Source organism: Falco cherrug, chromosome 9 (assembly GCF_023634085.1).
Source record: "Falco cherrug isolate bFalChe1 chromosome 9, bFalChe1.pri, whole genome shotgun sequence".
NCBI classification, from domain to species: domain Eukaryota; kingdom Metazoa; phylum Chordata; class Aves; order Falconiformes; family Falconidae; genus Falco; species Falco cherrug.
In genome coordinates, this window is record NC_073705.1 from 30,688,508 (window position 1) to 30,713,841 (window position 25,334).

General features: G+C 36.3%; 1 protein-coding gene across 1 annotated transcript in view; it reads left to right on the forward strand.

Annotated features, from left to right (window-relative positions):
- Nucleotides 1–25,178, forward strand: part of MARCHF5 (membrane associated ring-CH-type finger 5) — a 30,048-nt gene extending 4,870 nt beyond the window's left edge. Inside the window, exons 2-6 of the mRNA XM_005432409.3 lie at nucleotides 14,170–14,372; nucleotides 19,275–19,405; nucleotides 20,888–21,071; nucleotides 21,504–21,670; nucleotides 22,879–25,178. Of these exons, the coding sequence (XP_005432466.1) occupies nucleotides 14,170–14,372; nucleotides 19,275–19,405; nucleotides 20,888–21,071; nucleotides 21,504–21,670; nucleotides 22,879–22,995 (802 nt within the window). The 3' untranslated portion in view covers nucleotides 22,996–25,178. The remainder of the gene's footprint in view (nucleotides 1–14,169; nucleotides 14,373–19,274; nucleotides 19,406–20,887; nucleotides 21,072–21,503; nucleotides 21,671–22,878) is intronic.
- The last annotated feature ends 156 nt before the right edge of the window (nucleotides 25,179–25,334 follow it).

Here is a 25,334-nt window from a genome sequence, read left to right on the forward strand (position 1 = left end):
TTCAAAAAAACCCAACAAATGCTTAGCCACACACCAGCCTTTTCCTGGCTATGTCATTGCCTATATTTACCTTAATGTGAGCTGTAATGCTAAAATGTGCTCATATTTTTTAAGCTTTATTCTCTTGACTTAAGTTGGATTATGTGTGGATTGCTCTTACAGTTGTTTATACCAAGGCTTCTGAATGCTGGGGGTTTGTTTTGTAGGTTTTTTTTAAGGCATGTTCTGTGGTAGTGATTTGTGGTACTCCTTATGCTATCTGACATAAAGACAACTCCTACTTTCTCGTGTATTTGCCAGCTGGTCAGACTGTGGTCACTTCTGCCTTACAATTTTTCAGTGTTAGAAGATGTTAGTCAAAATGTGATAAGCAACTGTTGAAGGCTTGTGCAGGTACATGCTGAAGAATCACTGTAGTGGTAATTTTAAGCATGGTTTAACTTTTGAATTAGTATGCTTTATTTTCTGAATGGGTAGCAGTTGGTTCAACTGTGGTTGATACGCAGCCCTCCTTGATAGGAACTAGACCAACATCATATGACTTTGGTCATCTCTTCTTGCCATTCCATATTTAACAGAGACAATGGAGTTGAAATTGCAGGTAGGCTTCAAAAGCAGTTAAAATGCAGAATTATAGTTGGCTTAAGATCTTAAGAGTACCAGGAGAGGAATACCATTGCAATTACATTTTCTCTTTGTCAAAGCACTGATTTATCAGAAAAATGCTAGCAATTTAGGTTCAACAGTTTCAAAGTAGTGAAATCATGGGTTTTCTATTTCAGTTTTCTGAACTGTCACCTGATTTCATGGTAGCTTGTTGGTTTTTGTTAAAGAAAAAAGCATATGCAGTGGTTTTGTATGTAATTTTAGGTTGCTCCTTTCATTCCGCTTAGCCTGGGGGGTGGTGTTTGTGTGGGTATGAATCTTTTCCTTCCCTCTGGAAGTCCCGGCACTGATTTAGGTTTATGTACATAATTAACTGTTGATACTTTAGTAACCGAAGACATGGGTTCAGATTAAGACCTTAATGCTACAGCCTAGGCAATTTAATTAGTGCAGTGTGTTCTTTGATTAAAGACCTTTATTCTGAACTCCTTAAACTTGTACTGGATGTTCCGCACTGTGAATAATCTCACTGAACTAAAGTTGACACATGAGTAAATCGTTGGAGGACTGGAGTTCAACCAGGTACGATACGCAGTGTAATAATACACTTTGGAGGATTTATATAGTATTTTTACTTTTTGCAAACTATTTACTGTCTCTGCAGTTATTCAGTCTGTTCCACTTGCACTGATTAAGCACACCTCTCTTCATTGCCCTACCTGAAGGAATTGTTTTCTTTCTACACAACAGTTAAACTCTTTTAAAGAAGACTTAGACTTCAGGCAGAAGCCGGGGAAAGTCCTCTATCAGCAACTATACAAGTACCTGGCTTTCTGTAGGATGCTTAGAAAGAAGAGAATGTAAGGGTCAAGAATGGGCTGTGCTGGGTTAATCTCTACCAGAAAGGAAACAAGGTGTTCTTCCCTGTCTTTACCCAGCTGATTGGAGGCTGATATTTATACAGGAAGGAAAAAGTAAAATTATGTGTATCTTAAAGTGGGTTTAGAGAATGAAAGTTTGAAACAGTAATAACTTTATAATTGCTTGACTTTTCCGTTATTGCTTCATCCCAGGTAAATCCCTTGCTATTCCAGTTCTCTTCATGGTGAAGTTTCTGTGTAGATTAAGTTCTTCCTGTGTCTTATCAGTAAAAATGATTAGTGAAGATTTATTGCAGACCTGTAGAATAACTTTTGCCCATCTGTACTGTGTCAGCATGCTATTTATAAACTATCTTAACCTTTTGACTGTCGTCTTACGCATTATATTTCCATCTTTGACGTCTACTTTGATATGCTTAGGAGCAAACATATTTCAACTGTTGCGTAACTGTTAACTTCTACCTGCAGAGAGTAGACAATTATTACTCCTTTTTAAGTGTGGGGAAACTTCTGAGAGACTATTTATCATTTTCATACTAAAATGTTGGTATTCCATGTATTATCAAGGCATTCAAATAATATTTTCAGATGCTTAATCTAAAAAAGCTATACAAAAACCTGTTTAATGACATCTTCCTCATGAAAGTGCTCAGACCTTTAAATAGTGTTTAACTGTGATTGTTTCCTTTGGCATGTCTTACAGTGCTCACTGAAGTTAAAACTTTTGACAATTAATGCAAATGTATTGAATAAATATATGTATGAGTTACAGAGGAAGATCTATCAAAAGGTTCAGGTATTAATTGTGGAACATCTTTTCAAGTAATTATTAAAATGGTAATGAATATGCCGGCTGTTTAGGACTTGTTTGCTTGGTGCTTCTGACAACTTAACCTGCTTATGGTCTTACTGTACTGCAGAGCAGGTGGGAAGTTCCTGATATGCAAGTTGTAAGAGCTTTTTGGTGCATCTTGTTTTCCTCCTCTCAGCAGCGGAATGAGTTGGGTGCCAGCTTGTTACAGGATGCAATACCTATTTATCAAAAGAGTGCATGACTTGCTCAGTTTTTACTGACACTTGTGGTTTGCTACAAGGAGCAAGTCCATCTTCAGTGCAGAAGAATGAGAAGACCCAATCTGAAGGGGTTAAAATCTTTAAAGCAAACTGTTTCTGGCTAATTTTTCTAGATGAAACTGTTAATAAGGTTATATAAGATGGTCAAGGGGCTGGAGCATGTGACTTGCTAGGAGCAGCTAGAGGGAACTGGGCCTGAAGAAGAGATGGCTTGGGGAGACTTAGTAACTTTCTAATACCTACCAAGGAGGTTGTTCAAAATACAGTCTGGTTGTTTTTAGACGTTTCTGGCAGAATTATGAGAAACAAGGATTAGAAATCTGAGCAGAGAAGGCTTCAGCATGTGGGAATGGGGAGCGATGCAGTTGAGCTTTGGAACAAGTTGCCTGGGGCAGCTGTGGATCTCTGTCCCTGGGGCTTTTCAAGACCCAGCTGGAGAAAGCTCCAAGAGTCTGGTCTGAATTAAGGGTTGCTTCTGCCTTGGGCAGAACATCTGACGAGACCTCCTGTGATCCCTTCCAATCCAAATAATTCTGATACCAGGTCTAGACACAACCCCAATTTAAATAGGGAGACAACACAGTATTAGGGCTCAATTTGCACTGCATGACACGAGCATGCTGTGCTGGAGGTCTCAGTATGGGAGGTACAGTCCACTAATGCCTTCTGGCAAATCTGTACTTAACCTTTTTGCAGCGTCTGCTCCGAAATCTGTTCCTAAAAATTAAGATGACTTACCATCTAGTTGGACTGGGATCGTTTTTTTCTTCCTTTTCTCTAAGATTTTTTGTTCTCATGTTACTTTAATGCTAATATGAGTGAATTTCATTGACAACTTTTTACTGTTCAGTGAAAGTGCTTACGCTCAGGATTTTTGTTAGTGATTCTGGGGGAACAGTTATACACTTTCTGCCTAACACTAATATAGAATAAGAAAAATTCCAATCAAAATCTCCGCTTTGAAATGCTGGTTTAAAAAAAAAGTTTGTACTGAAGTTGTGTTAAGTCTGTGGCTAGCTGTTCATTTGTCTATAATTTAAAATCTTACTTATTATAGGGAAACTTATAATTAAGATAATTAACTACCAACTGATTTAAGGGCCAACCATGGAATCTTGGTATATGCTTATGTTTAAAAACAAACTTTTTGGATAAGTGTCATTAGCATTTCTAGGCCTTTAGTTGATTGATTGCTGATAAGCATTATGAACTACTTGGTGTTTTCATTTTATGTATCTGTGCCTGTTTCTCCCTTTGGTCATGCATCTCTTCTTCAAGGTGTATGTGTTAAAAGAAAGTGTTAACACAGTGTGAAGGTAGGGAATAACAGTTGTTATGTATGAGAACGGCTGGCATTCAGTGACTTTTTTTTTTTTTTCCTTTAAAGCCATTTTAATACAGTAGCTATTTCTTCACAATCTTTTTAGAAAAAAAAAATCCTCTATTAAACCTGTAACATGTTTACATACCTTCCTGATCTCTCCTCCTTTGTTTCTCCTATTATAAATGCCTCTTCTTGGGGTCTGAATACTTCTGTTTAGAAGTGGTTATTTTATATTGGACTAAAATGTGCCAACATAAGTTAGTCTTCTGTGAAGGATATAATTATAGATGGCCATGTGCTCAATGCTTGTGACTGTTCTACTGGTGAGTCACACAGTCAATTCTACAGAGTGACGAGGAGAGTTACTTAATGGTATGATTGGACACCCTGGAGTTTTGTTCACATTTACTCAGAGAAAAGACATTTCCAAGTTTTCAATGTCTGCCACTTTTAAGTGTGGGGGTTTTTTTTGTTGTTCTTGAGGTATTAATATCCCAAGAATGTATCATCTTGGCATTTAAAATTTCTTGTAATTTTTAGGTCTCAAATTGGTCATTTTTTATTATGTATATTAAGAGAATAAGACTTCAGTAGAGCTTTTTGGGTTGCTCTCTTAGACTGTAAATTATCTAATAAAAATAGAAGTTATAAACTGAGAATAACTTGAGTAATAGTGTCTGTTGTATAAACTCTTTGAGTTCAAAGCCATTTGCTTGCTTTGGAGTCTTCCTGCCAATTTTTGCAGCTTTAGGACTATGTTTCCTCTTCTGTTTTCTTTGGAAGAACATAACAGAAAAATTGCTTACCTTGTATGGTGAGTTTAACCATTAAGTTCTCTAGGCACACCGTACAAAAATTGAAGTTTTATTTCACAATTACCTTGGCTAAGAATGGGATCTAAAGTAAGTAGCCATAAGTTTGGTTTCTAACAGATTAAATCTATGCTAATGTGTTTACTTTTGCAACTAAAGATATTGTGCCTAATGATTATTTTGTATTTTTATATTACCTGTATGATAACAGGAAAACTTCTGCAGGAGACTGAACTCACATGACCTAGACTTTGTGAATGGAATGTACCTTTGCATTTTCTGTCTTTTATCTTTTGCTTGTCACAGCAACAGTTTAATGTCAAGACTGTTACAGTCTTAGAAAAGTCAAAGTTGATCTATTTTGTATCTATGTCACTCCTGGTATTTCTAACATCTGTCATCTACTCTGTACATGTACCACAAATACTAGTGTTGGTATTTTTCTGGTGCAACTATTTTCCCCTTTCCCTCAGTGCAAAGTAATGTTGTTTAATGTTAGTTTAATAGAAACTACATATTTTTATCATCTTTTTGAGACTGGGAACTGTATGTAACATTCCAGTTGAAAACAACAGATTAAAAAAAGATCTTTGTATCAATCTCTGAAAACACAGGTATGGTTAGTGCTTGATTAAGCATAATACGTACATGTTAACCTTCTGTTATGGAAAAGTAAATTCTGTGGGAGATATGAAGGTCTAATCCTTGTTATTCCTAGTCATGGAACTTAAAGGAATTTAAATTTAACCTTTATTCCTTCAAGTTGACCAAACACTTACATCTTGACTAATATAGGAAAAATTTGTGAGTTTTGTTCATTGAATGGCACAGCTAATTGCAGAATTCTGACACAGCAGTGAAGCAGTTTTGCAGCGATTTCTAACCTTGGTCCATAGACAGTATTTTCAAGCAAGTAATATGCTGTGAGCAGAATTGTTTTGATGTCAAGGTTAGCCTCAGTGCTAGTATTTTTAAATTCTTCAACAAAACTAGGAAGTTTTCAGGGAACATTGGTTGGGGAATCTTTAGCATATTAATTAAGCTATAGGGTATCTTAGAGCATTGTAGCATACTTTGAGTCTCTTTTACTAAGAAACAACCTCCTGTGTTCTAGAGCTTCAGATCAATTTTCTTCTGCCTGCATTGATATTTTTCACACAAATCCTCCCTCTATCCTCTAACTCAGTAAGTTCAGAGCCAAATGAATCCTTTTCTGTGCACTGTTCTTGATTAAATGTTTGTGTGTGTTTTTTTCATAAACATTTGGTATGTCTTTGTTTAATTTGTCACTGTCTAACTGGAGACAATATTGACTGAGCTACCGAAAACAATGATGCAAGTGCCATCTTCTCAAAGAGTAGAATTTAGGTCCTGAAGACTGTTACCAACAGTGTAGTTGAAGGTAGTTTTTCCAAGAGGCCCCAAATGACTGAAGTTAGACAGATACAGTTACTTGTTTGTTATACTTTTATTGCTTGGCAAGTAAATCTGATGTATTGGAAACCATGGAGACAGTCAAACCCCAGGGTTTAGCACATGATGAAATGTGTAATATCCCTAGAGGGTGAGGAATGCTATAAGAATTTAATACAGTAGATTGCAGATGCATTACGGCAAGAATGGCTTTTAAAACTACTTTGAGGTCTGAAGCTGTCTTCCTTTTCTAAATCTGGCAGTGTTGATAGAACTTAAGACAGTTGTGTTAACCTCAAATAATAATCCATCCTCCTTTAAATCTTTCTTGTACATAAATCGGATAGTTTAACTTGTCAGCATTTGGGTGTCCGACCTTCCTAGAAGGTCATGTTACCTGTTAGAAGAGGCTGTGTGTGATCTTGCCATCTAGAGTTCTTGCAGTATCTTGAACATGCTGGCAGCTTTTCTTTTTTCAGCCAGTGTAAATATTAGTATATGAATTCTAGCTGATTGAGCCTCTCACTACTTAAGTTATACCTTGACATTATGCTGCTTTGTGATTAGACATTGAGAGAAGTTAAGACTTAAAGGAATTTCTTTTCGTTCTCATTTTCCTCATCAGGAGGAGCTTACAGATATACTGCTACACCATTTTGTTAGTACTACAGGCAATTAAAGCATAATTAAAGTGTTTAAAGGAACATTAATGGAAGTAACTTGAGTCTTTAAACCATAATTTCTTAGTTGCATCATCTCTGTTACTTTCTGTGTTTCTGATTGACAGCTTTGTCAAACAATGCTAAAGAAAATGTTTTCCCTATATAGTATGCTATCTGCATTGTACAAAAATCCATGAAATGTTTAAGGCATTAACTTAATGCTGATAGAATTCTTCGGTGTTTGCTTTGTATGTTTGTACTTGACCAGTTGTTCAGCTCTTCAATCATGTTGTTCAAGGCATGTTTCAGTTTTGGAAGGAAATTGTTTTGTGTGTGTATGGAGTTCTTAGTTTGGATTTTGTTGGTTTAGTTTAGTCACTTTTGTTTTTCTTCCTAAAAGTGATAGTAAGAATCAGTGCTGCTGCCCCCCAGCAGGCACTCAGTAGCTTAAGTTGTTAGTTGTATGCCAAGCTGTTAATAGATGATAATAATAATGTTTAATTAGCAAAATGTGTAATGTTTTAGTAATAAGGTGCTTATTATATAAGTAACTGTTTTACCTTGATTTGCACTTTTTAAGAGGGCCTTGTTTGCCCTCTCTCCCTAAAGAAATAAAACAAATGTTTGTAACAAGGTTGTTTGTATAATTAGGGGCTCACAGCAAAGCCACTGAGCCTTGGTGACTTCTCACATTTTCCTTTTGAAAAAGTGAGGTTATTGTAATATTGAACAAAGCCTTTAAGAGAACTGAATTTTGACGTCTTTGCAAAAGGGATATGCCTAAACAACTGGTTGCAAAAGATTAATTTGTCCTGAAAGATATTTTTTTTTTAATTATAGTCTAGAAGTCTTTGACTAACTATAGACTGAAACCCAATGAGATAGAATAAGACATCCCCCACAGATTTAGCAAAGTTGGGTAGAAGCAAAGGCCCTAACAGCCTCATAAGGCAAGATTCAAGCACAATAGGTGGTGGCTGGCAGTGAAACATTTAACTTCATCCACGAGACAGAAGGTTGCCAGCAGGATTCTGTGAACTGTCCTTTACTCTTATCTCTGCCTTTATGTAGTGCAGTTAACTAAAGTGTAAAACACTTCTCCTTGAGACGTAATTGAGAATATATAAATATGTTGAACTTCTGGTAATCACTAGATCTTTCTGGTACACTTTCTAGTTAATTATTGTATGTTTCGCTTTAACATGTTTGACTACTTACTGGGTTCTAGTCATCCATGGGCTTCTTAATAAAGCTTGTTAAAATCTGGCTTAAACTGCCATCCTGTGGTTAGAGGAAGTCAGAACCTATATATGGTGAATACCACTTGTGTAACCATATGCTCACACCAATATTAGCTTGATACTCCCAAATATTTAACGTTTCCTTGCTGTTTTTAAAGAAAGCACTACTTTTGTAGTAAAGTTTAGTTATTATTGTTTCTAGATTCTCATCAACTTTACTCAGCATTAGACCCTATCCTTGATGACTAGGCATAGCAGGATTTGGTATTAGGTCAGATGACTTTCAGGACTTCTTTTGAAGATTTTAAACTTTGTTTTGAGGTGACAGCATGTTTTCTAGTTGAACAATCCAAGCTGGCAAGTAGCTGCTATGCCTTGGTGCCTTAAAGATCTGCAGAAGTCACGATAGAGCATCTGACTACTATTTTTGCACTGGTGTCTCTATTCCTTACTCTGTGAGTGTGTTTGGGTTTTTCCCCCCTTAGGATAGTGTAAGGATTTTTTGAGTTTGACAGGGCTTGGGTTGAAGATGAGAGTATTTTCTGCTGTGTAATGGGCAGGAAAATATTGGGGAAAGAGTGGTAGTCCATCTATAATCCCATTGCAGTCTTCCTCCATTAACAAGCTTCACTGTTCTGGTAGATAGGTCTGTATGCATTCTGCTGTTGAAGTCTTCAGGATGCTTTAAGCTTGGCAGCTGAGTTCATCTCTTCCAGCATTTATTCTCCTCTATGAAGCATGACATAAGCTAGCATTTCTTGGGTTAAATGGTATTCCTCTCTTGGTAGCCTTTACCAGGGATAATGTGGGCTGGGCTTGCTTTCTGTTGTGAGCAGGTAGTGGCTCTCTAGGACAAGAATCTTAGGCCTGCTAGTTCCTTCAGCCTCAGGAAAAGGAAGTGCTTAGCAGTAGCATTTGGAATGCATTGTTGTTCTTGCTTTTTTGAGAAGTTAGCTGTGTTCCCCTACTAAAATTCTAGCCAGCTCCAAAGCGGCTGTTGTATGCTACTAGATCACTCTCTATTTTTTCCACCATCCTAGTCTTCCTACTTAAACATGATCTTATAGTATTCAGAGTGTGGATGGCAGCTTTAGTGGCAGCTTATCACTATTCTTCATCAAAGGTATTTTATCTGTCAGTATAGACTATGCATAAAAACTTGTTACAGAAGCTTATGAAAAATTGCCTCTTCCAAACAGCAGATTTCTGGGGCATCCTTTGGAACAGTGCCTTTTTATGGCCAGTTATTGGACTGCTTTCAGTCATTTCTTCCAAGATACATTTTCACCCCTCACTGTGTTGGCTCTCTGTGCTGTCATTGCTGTCAGTTATGTTTCAGCCTTTTCACTTCTTTTTTTTTGGATGTGAAATTCAATTGCAGTAAGTCACTCAATCACTTACTGCTTAGCAGAACAAGGATGCTTTACTCTTGTAGCAAGATACTAGCAAATTGCTGCTGCTTTAAGGGAAAGCAGTGTGCTTAATGATGTGGGAGAAATGCAGAAAAGTTGTCCTAAAAAGCATTTCTTATGTTTTATGAAGGATCTGTAATGAGAGGAAAATATTTTTATCTCATGGCTGTAGAGCATGTCATACATGCTCAAATTGGCACTTCCCATGGTAAGGGTTAGGTTCTGCTGAAAGTCTTGCAAGAATTTTCTCAGAATTTTTCTGGTTTTGCTTGCTGTTCATACATACGTGCCACTGAACATCAGGGAAAAAATTCTAAGACTCTGCATTCTCTCTTGCGGTACTGAATATTTGAAACCAGCCTATAAAGCAGCTATGCTGTCCCAGTCTCACAAGTCATCTTCTGTTAAGTGTCTTATATATCAGGATAACTGCTGGGCTTATAGGGCATTAAAGATTTCTGTAAACTTTTTACTAATATTACTATATAATTAACATACTGCCTTTAATTTATTTTTTTTTTTTAATGCTTTACACAGCCATGCCTGCTTGAAAACAAAGGTTTATCATGGTGAATTCAGCTCCCACAGGTTGAGGCAGAATAGATTTAAATAACTTGAATTGAATCCTGCCCTCCTTCCCATCTAAGAATGATTTGGGAAAAAAGGAACCTTTAGAAGGAGTATAGCTCAGTAAAAAGGAAAGCAGTCAGCCTTCAGGTATGTCTGTTGGTAGTGGAGAATCTTACTGGTGTGTTGGAGCTGTAATTTTAGTCAGGTACAGGAGAGAGTGACTTCTTTGCTGATCAGAAGCTCGTGGTTTGGAGAAACCTGTTTTTAGGCAGGCCGTGGCTTTCTAGATTAGTCATATAACATTTGGAATATAGGATCTCTAGTCTTCAATACAACTTTCTCTCCATCTGCTTTCCTGTTAACATATGCAGTGTCCTGTAAAGAGTTTGTCTTTGGTAGAGGAAAAAACCCAGATAGAGTAAACGAGTTATGTGCTTTGAGTCAGAATAGAATTGAGATGGGAGAGCTTTAGCTGCTGGGGAGCTCAATCTCAAAGGCATTTGTAACCCTATATTCAAAGCTGAAATAATTATATTGGCCTGGTTTTGTTTATGTTTCGTTTTTGATTTTTTTTTTCTAAGCCAAGGCAGTGTGGAAAAATGCATTAGTGTTATTGATTTGGCTCTGTAGAAAGTCATCAAGGAAGAAGGCTTGAGTTTCTATCAGAAACAATGCTTTGTTCCACTTTTACAGCCTTTTCTGTTTCAGGTTATCTGAGTAGCAACCTGATTCAGTGGTAAGAATTAAGGTCATATTTTATTCAGTACAAGAAAATGGAAAATTTGGCAAGAGCCAAGATACTTGTTTTGAAATGGTTTTATTTAGCCCTTTCTGTTAGAGCTGCTGTCAATGGAAAGATAAAGCTGATGACAGAATACAAGTAATTTACTGTTCATTATTCATGACTTGCTAAAGGTTTATGTCTGTAAAGGATTTTGTTATTCTTTTCATGGGTCAGGTTTTCAGATATGATTGCCTGGCAAGAAATTGGATAAAGCAATTAAAGAAAAGATGCATATTTTTCTTGACTTACTAACCTTAACAGAAAACTTGAATGGAGTTTAATCTACGGAGTGTTCGTGGACAAATTGACTAGTTAAAGCTGCAGTGTAGCAAAATTCTGTTCATGCTTAAATAGGTCATCATTTGAATAAATTTTAGGCTTCTGTGGTATGGTAGCATCTGACCTTACTGGCACCCACAGCCCTTTGTGGTGTGAATTGTGAATTGCCTTTAGTTTAAAAATAAAAATCTTAAGTTACAAGAGCAGTTGTAGACCTAAATAGGGTGTTAAATGAACGAATGTTTACCTTTAATGCAGAAAAAGAGGTTATCAGTAGTGTTGTTTTGTATTGTGTTGTTCCTTCTTACAGGAAATCTGGGATTTCTTAGTGTACATGGAAGATGAGTAAACATTGCAAGACCTTGCATTCCTTACGAACTCCTTAATATCAAGTGCAATGAATGCAAATGTCTGCCATGCTTTGTAATACTTACAAATCTTTGTGGTGGTCTCTGCATTTTCATCTAGGTTTCTTACTAACTTGTGGCTTGCCTGTCTTTTCTCCTGCTTAAGAAGGTTAATGTGTCCTTTCATTGCTGTCCGTGCATATCAGGATCATGAAGGTGAAAAGGGAGATGGTATTACAGGAGTGCATAATGTGATGATTCTGATTTAAACAGATTTTGTGGGGAAGGACAAGAAGAAACAGTCAGACTTTGCTTTTACCTTCCCATTAAGACAAATGGAAGAAATTGCAGTTCTCGTTCAAGATGTCAGTCTTCCAACTGAACAGTTGTCTTGAATGCAAATTGATTTGGTTCTAGTTTTAGAGCACCAGTGTTAAAAAAACTTAGATCTGTACCTACTAAATATATTCTGTTCTTAAAACTGGATGTGTGGACATGAGTATTGTTTGTTTTACCTATTATTCAATACTGAATTGCTTTTCCTGCAGTGTTCTTTGGAATCTGCTTTCAAATTGTGTTCCCTTTCACAAGTATGCCAGTAATAACTTGCTACAGGCTATGTTCTGTTCTTACACACTCACAACTTAATTTCAGTATACTTCCACCACTATAAATGAGGAAAAGATTCAGTGCTCTAAAAGAATCTCCTGCAAATATCCTGCACAGTGATTCCTATGAACAAAACATGGTTATTCTTCTGTAGAGAAACATTCTTAGTTTCCAAATAGAATGCTACCAACATAGTGAGGTCTTAAAATGAAGCTGTTAGACAATATTTTTCATTACTTCAGGTTTGAGCCTGACAAAGTTAAGTTTCCCATTGTAGATTTCCCACCACTTTTTCCTCATCGATGAGTTAAAAACAAAACAAAACTAAAACCCTCAACCAGTTTACAAGTGATATGCTAGGGAGAAAACAGTTGATCGTTTAAAGAAACTAACTACTGTTGTTTTGAAAGCTTTAGTAAGATTGGCCCTTGGTCTGCATATAATTCCCTTCTACATTTTGTCTAACAAGCTTTAGTTAGTTATAAGCATTGTTTCTTTTTGGTTTTTTTTTTGAACGGCTGCAGGGAAAGACCTTCAGTATGTATATGTTCAAGTATAAATTTCTCAAGTTTTCTGACAATGATTTAGCACTGATTTCCAAAAGAGAGCATATGGCAGTGTGGCAAAATGACTGGAGTTGGAGGAGACTTCTAAACTGTAATTTTTTCCTCTCAGATGCTAACAAAGGTTAGAGATTGAATGCAGAAAGAGCAGACTGAAATAAAACATGAGGGGGAGAGGGAGTAAAGGTGCGGAGTAGTTGAGAAACTGAAAAAATTTGATTGCAGAGTTTAAGAGGCTAGGAAAAAGGTTTATTACTGATAACAAATGCTAGGGGAGTGAAGGGAAAAGCATCATGAACCACTGTAACATCCCCACATAGAAACTACAGTCATGATTCTTGAATCTTAACAATATTTTGTTTAGTTGTGCCAGAGCATTTCTCAGCTTCTTACCCTCTCAATTACTGTCTGTTTGTGGTTACACATAAGAAACCTTTTACTGTTTCATCTTAATGATGTTACTCAAATTATTAAGAGAACAAAACTTCAGCATCAAACTACTGCTGCAAAACTTCAGTTAGTGCATAATGTCTAATTAGATTGTGTCTTGGTAGTTAAATTATAGGAGTGCTGTTGCCATACACATAGCTATGATTGCAATGGCTTTACGTAAATTATTTATTTAAAAAAAAAATCGAACTAGACTGTATTTGCAGTAAGATCCTTATTTTTTTTAGGTTCTGGCTTATTCTCTAGAAGTCAGTATATTCAGTATCGGAATTAGCAAATGATTTCACAGAAAAATAAATTATTGGGTCAACATATGGATCTAAATTTAAAAATTATCAGGTATTTTACTTTCCTTTACAAATTGTAAGGTGTCCAAGAGTCTGGACTACTCATGAGATCAGATATCTGGGAATTACTAGGATGTGTGCTCTCTTCAGGTCAGATCACATAGCCTGTCAATCTTGTGTTTTCTCCTTACAGAAGATGTTTGAATTTTATATATTCAGATAATTCTTCAGTGCAGAGATTTCCTCCTCTAGTGCTATAGCAGTATTCTTGAAGTACTTTGTAACTTAACTCACATTTTACAAAATTGATTTATCTGAACGATTATGTTCCCTTTTCAGAGAGGGAATGAATTGAAATGAAAATGAAATTTACAGTTTGTTTTGCAATACGTTATATCGTTTGTGTTGGTTTATCATTTACGTGGATTGGAGTTAGTTTCCCAAGTAACAAACTACTGTATTGATCTTACAGTTTTAATTTTAAAAACTTACCAAAATGTCTGTTGTAGAAGGAAAAGATACTTCTAAAGATATATTGGGGGTTTCATATGTTGAATTATTCCAAGGTTGAACTACAGTCTCAATGCTTTTTAATGTATAAACTATCTAAAAGTTAAATCAGTAATTCAAAATGTATTAAAAGAAGTTGTTTGGCTGTCTGTAATACTGTGTTAATACCAGAACAAGACCTTGATAAAAAATACTTATGGTTTTGGTGACTAAGAATGAAGCAACAAGCATCATCTCCTCCAGGTGTACATTTTCTAAAGCTAGATGCTATTACATGTGGAAGTTTATTTTAAGATTGTAAAAGTAGCAAAAAAAAATCTTCTTTTTTCCTTCCTGTAATTACAGAAGCTGCTGGGTTTGCTTTGCTACCGATGAGGATGATCGGACAGCAGAGTGGGTGAGACCTTGCAGGTGCAGGGGCTCTACGAAATGGGTTCATCAGACTTGTCTGCAGCGCTGGGTGGATGAAAAGCAAAGAGGAAACAGTACTGCTAGAGTTGCTTGTCCTCAGTGCAATGCAGAATATTTAATAGTCTTTCCAAAGCTAGGTAAGATATATATCACTTTAAATTTTAAACATAATGGGTTGTTTCTTTGTATTGTTCTTAGGGGGTTTTTCCCCTGTTTTGGGGCTTAGAGCATCAGTTCTGTGGAAAACTTGTCTTGTTCCCTTTTCCAGACAGAAATAACTTCATATTCTGCTTGTGTCCTATTTGGGGGCTTAGTTAACTACCTTCTGAAATTTTTGCATGTGTTCCGCTTGGGTGTATTGATAAGTCTTATAGGTGATTGACCTATAATTAATTCATGCTTAATGTGATTATTTTTTTTTTGCTCTTGTTGAGCAGAGGGTGACTTCTTTCAGCAGTTGCCACATACTAGCACATGAACACATCCTATTTATTTTTTTTTTCCTCAGCTTGCAGAGAAACTTATCAAAAGAAATTCAGAGGAAAGAATCTTACTGAGCAACCTGTTGCATTACCTGAAAAACATATTTTTACTTTGGGAGATATTCCCAAGTTAATATTGCCCTATATTCAAGAGTCAAAGTTGTTGTCTGTGGTTGCTGAGCACTGCCCTAGCTATGTTTGTAAAGGCGAAAGAAAAAAATTGGAAATGCTCTTCCAGAGTCTACTTACTTGAGTACAGAGTAGGACACTGCACAGTATGTTGCATATATTTAAATTAGCAGTGATTGCTGTTACTGAAGCCTCGCTTGCCCATATATACTATGAGGTATGTTAAGTAGGGCAAGAAAATGAAATGTTGCCATGGAAACTTTAAAAATCTTTAAATTCTCTAAACGCTTGTATTCACATGCTATATCAGCATTTCTTTAACAAGCAGTTTTACTTTAAAACAAGATTTCTGTAATGAAACAGCTGAAATAACTTGAACCGTTAGTTCTTTGGGACAGGACCTCTTTTTCTGTTAGTATAAGGGCTAACAAAATCAAGGTGTGAAGGGAATTTTATATAGGTGATGACATTTCATTCCATGATAGAACAGTAAGTAACGGAGGGAAAAAAATATGGACTATATATTGTTGATTTTCAAGGAAACATAAACCAGCATGAAACTTCCTACTAAGCTATTTCCATTTATCAACCACAATTCAGCTTTGCTATAAGGGTAAGGTAGAGAGGAATCTTAATCTCCATCACAAAGAAGGCATGAAATATAACATTTAGCATTGGCTTTGAGAGGGAAAAACATTGATATCGGGATACTTAGATACCACAAAACTTCAAGCCGTTTAAAATTTACTTGTATCTTAAATGATGAAATTGTAACGGAAGCTGCAATTGCATTTTGTCTTGGCAGTGGGAGAAAGGGGAAGCAGCTATAGTTTGGTGAGGATACATGCACACAAAAACCAGACATTTTCACTTGTTCTTGCAATTTGTGGCCTACTTAATTTGAAAGCTAATTTTCCTAAATGCTAACATTCCTCACTTCTGAAACATCGTAGTTCAGAAACTTATTTACATTAAGAATTCTCTAATGTACTGCTGGAAAGTTTTTTCTAAAAACAAATTTCTGTGAAAGAGCACTCCCTAACCCAACTTCTTTTATTTACGATTATAGTTTTCAAGTAATATCAATTTTAGGAGACATCAATGCATACCTCTATAAGTAACAGTGGGTGTCTTTTTATGTATTCATCAATTGAAAAAAAAACCCTAGTGATGTATCTTCTTAAAATCATAATTCCATTTCAAATTGAAGTGTGTATCAGTTTTAGAGATTGGTAGCAAGTATGTTCTTACTAGCTGTTTTCCTCTCCTCAGAGAACTTTTTTTATTAAATAGGAAAATAGTATTGCAATTTTGAAAGTAAGCAAAGTATTTATTTGATAATTATTTCAGTTTAATAAATAGAAAACAGTTTGACAGAAAAAGCTCTGTTAAAGCATGATCGTTCCTACAAAATGAAAAATATTTTTGTACTTTATTTCCTTAGTTTGTGTGTCAGCGATATTTAATTTCCTGTCGCTTCCTTAATACCAGGTTTAAAGAAGAGTTAATTTGTCATCCTTTTTCACTGCTTCCTTCCTAAAGGGCTAATTAAAAGAAATAATTTTTGGAACGATATTTTTCTATTTTTTTCTCAAGGTTCTGTACCGAACTTCGTAGCTTGCTTCTTAAATGATTCGTATCACAGCTGCAGTTTGTTAGTACTTTGTGTTAGACTTCTGCTGTTGCCGTATCACCTTACTGAGCTGTATAAGCAGGTTTCAGTGCTTTGTGTTGCCCTTTAGGACTTACCAAATATGATGGATTTTTTGAGTCTGGTGTTCACCTTCTTCAAACATATGTAAGTTTTCAGAATGGTACAACTAAACAACTTGTTCAGTGACTGTGGGAAACAGTCAGGATATGTAAATTACTGTGCACTTACTAGTTGCGGTTGTGACCTTGTTGCTACTTTGAGCACATTGATAGACGTCCAAGTGCTTTAAGTGTAGCCTGGAAAGTTCAACTGTATTAATAGTTACGTCTAACTTCTTGTTCCAATTGTTTGTATTTTGAGTAGACTGTTCTTTCTTCAGAAACCCTTTAATTTTGGTACCTACTTGATAATAGGATGCTCAACTTGAGAATGAATAAACTGTATACTACACTGTCAGCTACTACAGACTTAATTTATATCAGTTGGTGTATTTTAGGCAGGGTGCTGGTGAGGTGTTTACTGTCTTACAAGCCACATAGGAAGATGCTTCCTGCCCTTAAAACTAGAGCTTATTACTAAAACAAAGCATGCATGCTGTACTAGAAGATGCACGCAAAGGTAACCAATTTGAAGTACATGCATAGTAGGTTAGGAACTTGAGGTTCCAGCAAAGCTAGAAAGTACAGTAAACAGTATTCTGTCCAAGTTGCGTAGGACTGCCCACTGGTCTGATACATAACTTGGCAATATTTACAGTGATTTCTGTCAAGACTGCATAAAAGCTAAATGTGTTTAAATTGCAACTCCTCAGTATGATATTCATACACATATCTATGTATGGCAGAAAAAACACACAGCTGCAGTCCTTCTACAAGGTCTCTGGATTCTGCTGTTATGCAAATAGTATGTAAAATCCTACCCTGGTTTGTTTAGTTTTGTTTGTTTTAAAGGAGGTTAGGAAACGCACCACAAAATAGATGTATTTGGGAGTGTTTTACAAGAATAACAATGCTGATAAAACATGACAATGAATGAGTTCAGTTAGATGTGCCTGTTGCTTGTTTTCACTGGCTGACTTGAGCTGAGTAAACGGGTTGTTTAGAAAGCATTCACACTAAAGCTCTTCTTGAAAGAGAAGAACCAAGTCAGTCATGAAACAGGAGTCACAATTTTGTTGGCATGGTTGGTGGACATAAGTTTAATGCAAACTTTCTGATCTGAATTTCAAATCTCGATTGTACATTTAAATGCACAACTTTTCATTGAGTGTAAATATGATGGTTCAGAGACTATCTTTTTGAGAACAAGATGTTAAGTTACTGCCACCCTAAAAAACTAAGAATATAAAATTGTTACATACTAGGAGTATTAAAGCTAAGAATTGAACTGAAAGGGATTTTTGTATATTTGGAGAATGCCAAATACAGTACCTTTACCTTTGGAAAAGTAAAAAAGCAAAAATTCCTTGGCACCTGATCTTCTCAATTCTGTGTAAGGTCAGAACAAGTATTGATTAATTGGAGGTCAGGAGGAAAATGGCCTACAACTTGGGATCAGTGTAGAAAACCAACCATGCTAACTAACTAGCTTGCCAATTCATCTAGTCGAAGCCCTGTGCATCTAGTGTGTCAGGACTTCAGTAAGCCATTTAACACCATTGCTCAAGGGATCGTTCCTTCCCTGTCACTGCCCCCACCCCTCCACCCCACGTCCCACCCCCACCCAAACAAAAAAGAAAAAAAATTACGATGTAGTAAAAGAATTATAAGCTGGAGTGGGTAAACTGTGATGTGAGACATAAGAGGACTAGTTACTTGAAGAGTGCCTATAGGCTGGTTTTGAGAGTAACTTCCATAATTTCACTGATTTTTGGTAGGAAGAAGTAGGAGGGTGCTAAAAAGAACTATTCATGCATATGGGCTGGAGGGGGACAGGTCTGTGTGTAGAATTTGTTGACAAAGTAAAGTGGAATCAGACCATGGTGATGACATTTTTTTACTTCAGACTTCAACTTCTGGCTTTTACTTTGCTGGTGCTCTTGCTGTCTCTCCAAGACAAGGCAGAAGTATGCCCTTGTTTACCTCCCCAAAGTTGGTCAGTGTAATGTCTTGCTCTGTCCAAGTCTGGAAAGTGCAGTTGTCCGTAGACAGAACAATGAAACTCGATACGTGCATTGTTGTCAAAGGTACAGAGTATCCTGAATAGGTGGGTTTTTTCCTCTGATGTTTGAAAGATTATCCTCTAAAAATACTGAACGCAGCCTCTTCCAGCAGAGGGAATCTTTCATATTGACTGTGCTGCCTTTTATTATCTAGCAGGATAGTTTAGTGACAGAGTTCTGAGGTGCAGCTGTTAAAAGATAAGCACATGAAGTACATTACAGCTAATCAGTATTTTTTCTTTTTGAAAACAGGTGTATCTAATACATAAAAAAGCCACTAAGGCTAAAATGGTTTCTACAACAGAACAATTATGACTCAACACAAAGGATAGTAGTCATCTACAGTGGGTAAATTATTCAGTGCTCTAACCAGTACAGTAATATCTCAGAAAGATGTTGCAGTGTATGAAACGGTAGGTAGAAATAAGTTACAAGTTTAGCTTAGTAGCTTTTTAATTTTATGTTCTTATTTATACAACGTGTGGGATGTCAGACTTGTGTTTTCCAAGTTCATTCTTTCTGATCAGTGATAGATGCTTAGAGCTTTCTTCAGTATGCTTGTGTATGTGTATATGTATGTATATCTTGAAATCTTACTTTTCCTTTATCATAGGTCCAGTTGTTTACGTTTTGGATCTTGCAGATCGACTGATCTCAAAGGCATGTCCATTTGCTGCAGCTGGAATAATGGTGGGCTCTATATACTGGACAGCTGTTACATACGGAGCTGTGACAGTGATGCAGGTACACATAGATGTATTCCCTCTTCTTACCAGCTTTGAAAGCCAGTCTTCTAAGGAAAAATCCATTAAGACTCCTTTTTCCTTGGCTTAAAACATGCTTTAGCTGTTTTCAGCACTTTCAGTGCTGTTAACAAGTGAATTAAAGATGGGTGGATAGAAAGCTGTTCACTTTTAACTGATCATACTGTATAAAGCTAAGTATGCCTGTTCAGTCTGCAACAAGATTTACTACTACTCTTAACTGGCTGCCCTTTGTATGGCGGGCTGGTGAACCCACTTCTATTCTTACAAAAAAGGTGCCATTACTACTTTACTATTAATAATGGGTAGTCTTAATTCTTCAGAAAAGACATGAGACCTTTCACCTGTGGAAAAATTTTGCTGGTAACACTCAAAGAGTTGAAATGTTAATTTTTCAGTCCTACCACTTTTTTATTGTAATGCATGCGTGGTACAATTAATTCATCAACAACGAATGCAAACCTCTGCAAATTAATATATGTTCTTTTAATTACTTCAGACTGTATGGTTAGTTGTAAGGGAAAAGAATACTTATTTTTTCCTACTTCAGTTTTTGCGAACGTGCCTTTTAAATATAAAACCAACACTGACAGGTGGTAGGCTATTAACTATGGAAAGACTTGTTCACAGCTATCCTGGTTCAACTACAAGGCGAGTTTCCGTAGATTCTACAATTAGAAGGACCTTTGTTACAGTTGTAGTTGTTCATTCCTATATCAAGCCCATAACCTGTGTTTTGCCTGAAAACAAAGGTATTTCTGATGCTAATTCAGTTGTGGATAGAATGAATGTGTTATGTGCCAGTAGAAAAGTTCAGACATGTCAGTAAATACTGTCTTTTCAAAATCATGGCACTAACCACATTTAAAAATAAGGTACAAATGAAGATACACTTTAGGTTTTTTCCATTCAATTTTCCATTCAATCGAAAATAATGTACCTCTTCCTGCATTGTCTAGAGAAGCAATAGTTTTTCATTCTGTGATCTTTGTTGCATAAGATATTTCTAAATAACAGAATGTTTTTATTAAAACATCCTGAGATACTTGTTATTAATGTATCCTTTAAAGAGTATCGAATCAATTTCTGGGTGTAGAATTAATCATTCTAAAACTGTAAGTTCTTGTATGCCTTTCGGAAAGCGTGCTGCTCCATTTCAGATGTTTAGGCTTCTACTTATACCGAAGCACATGAAACTTCTCTCGAGATAGTAAGGAATTGTGTTACAGCTCTCTGCAAGATTATTGACTTGCAAACTAGGGCTGGTAGCTCACCTGCATTACGCTTGATAAGTGAGCAAGGATGCAAAGGCAAAACTTGAGTGTGTTTGGTAAAACGGTGTTCTTTTTTATTTAACTTAAAATGTGTGGGCAGCCCCAGACAAACTAGACTTCTTAGAAGTTACATTCTTCGTTGAGTTGCAGCCTTTGTAATGTTTGTCAACTATATACGTATTTACCAGGTTGTGGGTCACAAAGAAGGTCTTGACGTCATGGAGAGAGCTGATCCTTTATTTCTTTTGATTGGACTTCCAACTATCCCAGTCATGCTAATATTGGGCAAGATGATTCGTTGGGAGGACTATGTGCTCAGACTGTGGCGCAAATACTCTAATAAGCTACAAATTTTGAACAGCATATTTCCAGGTAACATGATTAAATTTGAAAGGAAACACCAAGCTTGAATTTGTGCTTTTAGGAGATGGGGATAGGCAAGTAGCTTTTGCCTTTAAGTAAATGTGATTAACGCCTTCCCTCTATTTTATGTTTACTTGATTTAGGTTATGCTTCTATAATACCTAGTGGAAAGATGGGGCAAGAGGAGCAGGAGCATGGTTTCAGTTAAGGCCTCTAGTAACAAAACCAAGCTACTGAAAATCGTGGGTCTTACTTGAAAGTAAGAATGAATACAGCCATTCAATGGAAACAGAATATTCACTGAGAAGAGGAAATAGTTCCCCAAAAGTAATTGGGCTATAGATTTGTAATGGAGTAGGGGGTAGGCACTAGTGTGGTTTCTGTGTTCTCTTTGAGGTAGTGGCTATTTGATCTTTTCTTCCCCCACTTTTATCCCTTTAGGCATTGGATGTCCTGTTCCTCGTATTCCAGCAGAGGCCAACCCCTTGGCAGATCATGTCTCTGCTACACGTATTCTATGCGGAGCTCTAGTTTTCCCTACTATTGCCACAATAGTTGGCAAGCTGATGTTCAGCAGTGTTAACTCAAATTTACAAAGGACAATCTTGGTAAGATTCAGTATTCTTTGTTTCATACATTACTATAATATGGGAATATGAAGGGGTGTGTTGTGGGGGGAAGGAGGCAAAGTAAAAAGGAACATAAATTGATCTAGACCTTGAGTGGCATTTGATTAAGGGAAGAGGGTTTTTGTCTTGGTGGTGGACAGGCATCAAGTGTGAGAAACTTTGTCCTTATGACTGAAATTAGTCTCAATTTAAGACAAGGCTGAAACTCGTATCTGGTACTGTACTCGGCAGACCTTGGCAGTAATTAAGGGTCATAATGGCAATGAGGAACCAGCATCTTGTAAGAACAGTCTCTGCAAGGGAAGAATGGGGTTTATATTACAGCTTCTTCATACTAGCTTCTGTTTGCTAATTCTTTGAGAGAATCCTCTTGTTACTTATTTTATTAAGGAGAGAAAAATAAACTCCAGAGAAGCTGAATGGAGAGAGGGAAGGGCAAAGAGGAGACAGTCTTCTCCTTTGTGAATAACCTCTCTGGCTTGCAGCCTTTCAAGGGGAAGCACACAGAGTTTGGTCAGATGGTATCCCTGGTCATCTGGCCGTCACTTCAGACCCTGTTTTCAATTTCAACTTGTCTATGCACCCCTGTCTTCCATATGGAAGAAACAATGATATTACAGCCATTCATGCAGACTTAAGGCTTCTTAGTGTCTCTTCTTATTTTGAAGACTTAAGATAAACATATTCTAAAACTTTATGAAATTGTTTCACAAAAAGCAGATTTTATTTCACTCCACACTTGCTTCTGGCAAGTGGTCTTTTTGACAGTCTGGTTATAGAACAGTAGTTCGTGTTACTTCTTGTGCCATGTATATATATATATAGGCAGAGAAGGGAGGAAAGTGGATAGATAGATACCTGCATTTTACTTTGTTCTTTAAATAGGATGTATTTTGATCTGTTTTTTTTTTTTAGAATATTTGTCAGACTTCCAAGCAAATAAAAGCTTTCAAAAGGTTTTATAGATCCGGTATGTAATCCCTTTAAGAAACATTAACCTCTGTAATAGTGCATTGTGACAGAAAGCTTTGAAATACTCATTTGGAATTGTCCTAACTAGCTAAACTTCAAAAGAAAATGCTGTATGATTAGAAAACAAATCTTCTTTGACCAGAAATTCCTAAAAGAACACTTGCAATGATATGACACTGAACTGTGCAGGTTTTCAAAATATCTTTTTATTTCAGGGTGGAATTGCCTTTGTTGCCATAAAAGGAGCTTTTAAGGTTTACTTCAAACAGCAGCAATATTTGCGCCAAGCTCACCGCAAAATTTTAAATTATCCTGAGCAAGAAGGAGCATAAGGCTGTGATCTCCAGATGCCATACAGTCTCACCTAACAGGTTTCCATGTTGTATTGGTTCCATCATTACTGCACAGTAGTGGAGAATTGTGATAAGTCGCTGCTCCTGTTTCTTTTTCTTAAAATACAATAAAGCGCTGTCTTGTGGCAGGGTAAATCCTTTCAGCAATCACTGAACCTAAGAATGTGACTTGGCTTTCATTATTTTTGGGTATTTCTGTTGAGCAACAGGGTTCTGAATTATTTTCTTTGAGCCAGTATGCTGAATGAGGAAAAAAAAGGCATCAACTACAGAACAAGAACATTTTTAAATTGTGTAGTTAATGTAGGCTATATCTAAATGCCTTTTCTGTACATGTTTTCATACCCACTGCTATCATCCAGTTCAGCATTTCACCCAGTGAAGGGAATTTTTTTTAGAAAGGAGATGTGAGTCATTACCAATGAGAAGAAACTGGGACATCAGTCAACAATTTCCTTGGGTTTTGCTGGTATTAAACAGGGAGTGTAAAATACTCAAATGACTGCTCAGAGAAAGCAGAAGATAGATCACTCTCTACAGGACTTGTGTCAGCTTTAGCCACCTGAGTACTAGGTGTTGGAATCAGCATGGCTTCCAGGTGACTATTTTGTTACTGGTAATATTTTTTTGTCCTGTTCTATCTTCTGCAGTGCCTGTTGTTATTTTCCCATGGCTCTCTTACTGTTTTGTAACTGGTGCTCAACAGCATTTTTTTCCTCCACAGTAAAATAATTACATGGGGGAAGTAAGTTTCTGTTGCTGATTTTGTAGCTAAGTATTGGAGCACTTGTTTAGTTTTCATGTTCCTTTTATGTAAATACCTGTACAAGTACAAAGAGCAGTAGAAGTGTGAGGAAACAACACTGGTCACTAAAGCTACACTTAAACTGAGAGATGAGGGCATCCTTCTGAACTTCCAGACCTGGGTGCGTAATGAGCTCCGTACCAGGACTGGGCTCCCTTCTGCCCATACCAGCTCTAGTGGAAGGACTGGCAGGACGGGCCACGTTACACCTTGGGTGTCTAATCTGAGCGTGGGATGTAACCAGCAGGCTAAAAGCTCTTAAGACAACTTGGCTCCATTCTGTAAAGGACTGAAGGATAAATCTTAAATGCGTAATAAACTACGTTTATTTATACAGTAAGCTTTACTGTTGTATGTTCAAAGGAGCCAGCTGAGGGAGACATTAGCACTTCAGTTGTCTGATGTATTCATAAACTTAATTTCAACAGAAATTAACTGTGGTGTTAAGTTAAATTTTGACAAACATAATATGGCCGTTTAATACTCATACCAGACCTAAACTAGATTGAGTACTTGAAGTTTTTTCTTAACAACAGTTTGTTTGTTTTTCTCAGAGTTGTGGGGTTTTTGGTTTTTTCTTGTTCATATTAGTATGTCAAATGCATGGAGAAAGGTTTAAAACATCTTTTAGTGGAATTACTCATAAGTAAATATTTCTTTTCACCAGAAAAGTAAATGCAGAATGGACTTCATATTTGACTGCAATAATGTATGTTTGAGAAATTCAAAATATGGTACCTTTTCTATAGTATGTTTATCTTAATTACCGAGATGTAATATTTTAGAACTGTACAAAAGTGTATATAATGGCCAACTAGTATTCAAAAACTATACAGATACGGAAAATTATACATTCAATCAATATCAAATACTTTTGAGGTTCTTGCTGTAACTGAAGAATTACTATAATCTTGTAAGTCTGCTGATTATATTTGTCTTGGTGGGCTCACTTTTATACAAAACTCTAAATAGAGTAGCAACCTCTGAATGTTGCTGCTTTCTGTAAGATAGTCTTGAAACAATACAATATGTATTTCTTACAGAATTCCTCATTTCAAGAAAACAGCTTTTCAGTGGTCTTCACTGTATATATTTCCAAGCAATTTATTACTTGTTTTTAAAGTCTTATGAAGAATTGAATGATGAAACTAGTGGGTTTGAAACTGGTTCCATTGGAAAGCTAATTGTCTCCTCTGGAAGTTAAAGCTATTGTAAAAATAAAATTATAAAAATAACTGTATGGATGATAAAATGATTTCACCTGATTGGCAGAAGGTCATTACTCTGTAAATCTTGTTTTTAAGTATTGCAAATTATAGTTACATTGAATTAGGTTGAATAAATATTTTTTACGCTCCCTAGTGTATTTTGTCAGTTGAACAAAAGCCTGTAGCAAAAACTTCTGAATGAAAAATGTGTTCGGTTTTAATGTATATCTAAGAATTTATATAATCAATTCTAGGTTGATAGCTAAAGAAATATCTTGGGGATGAAGAAATAATTACTCTAAGAC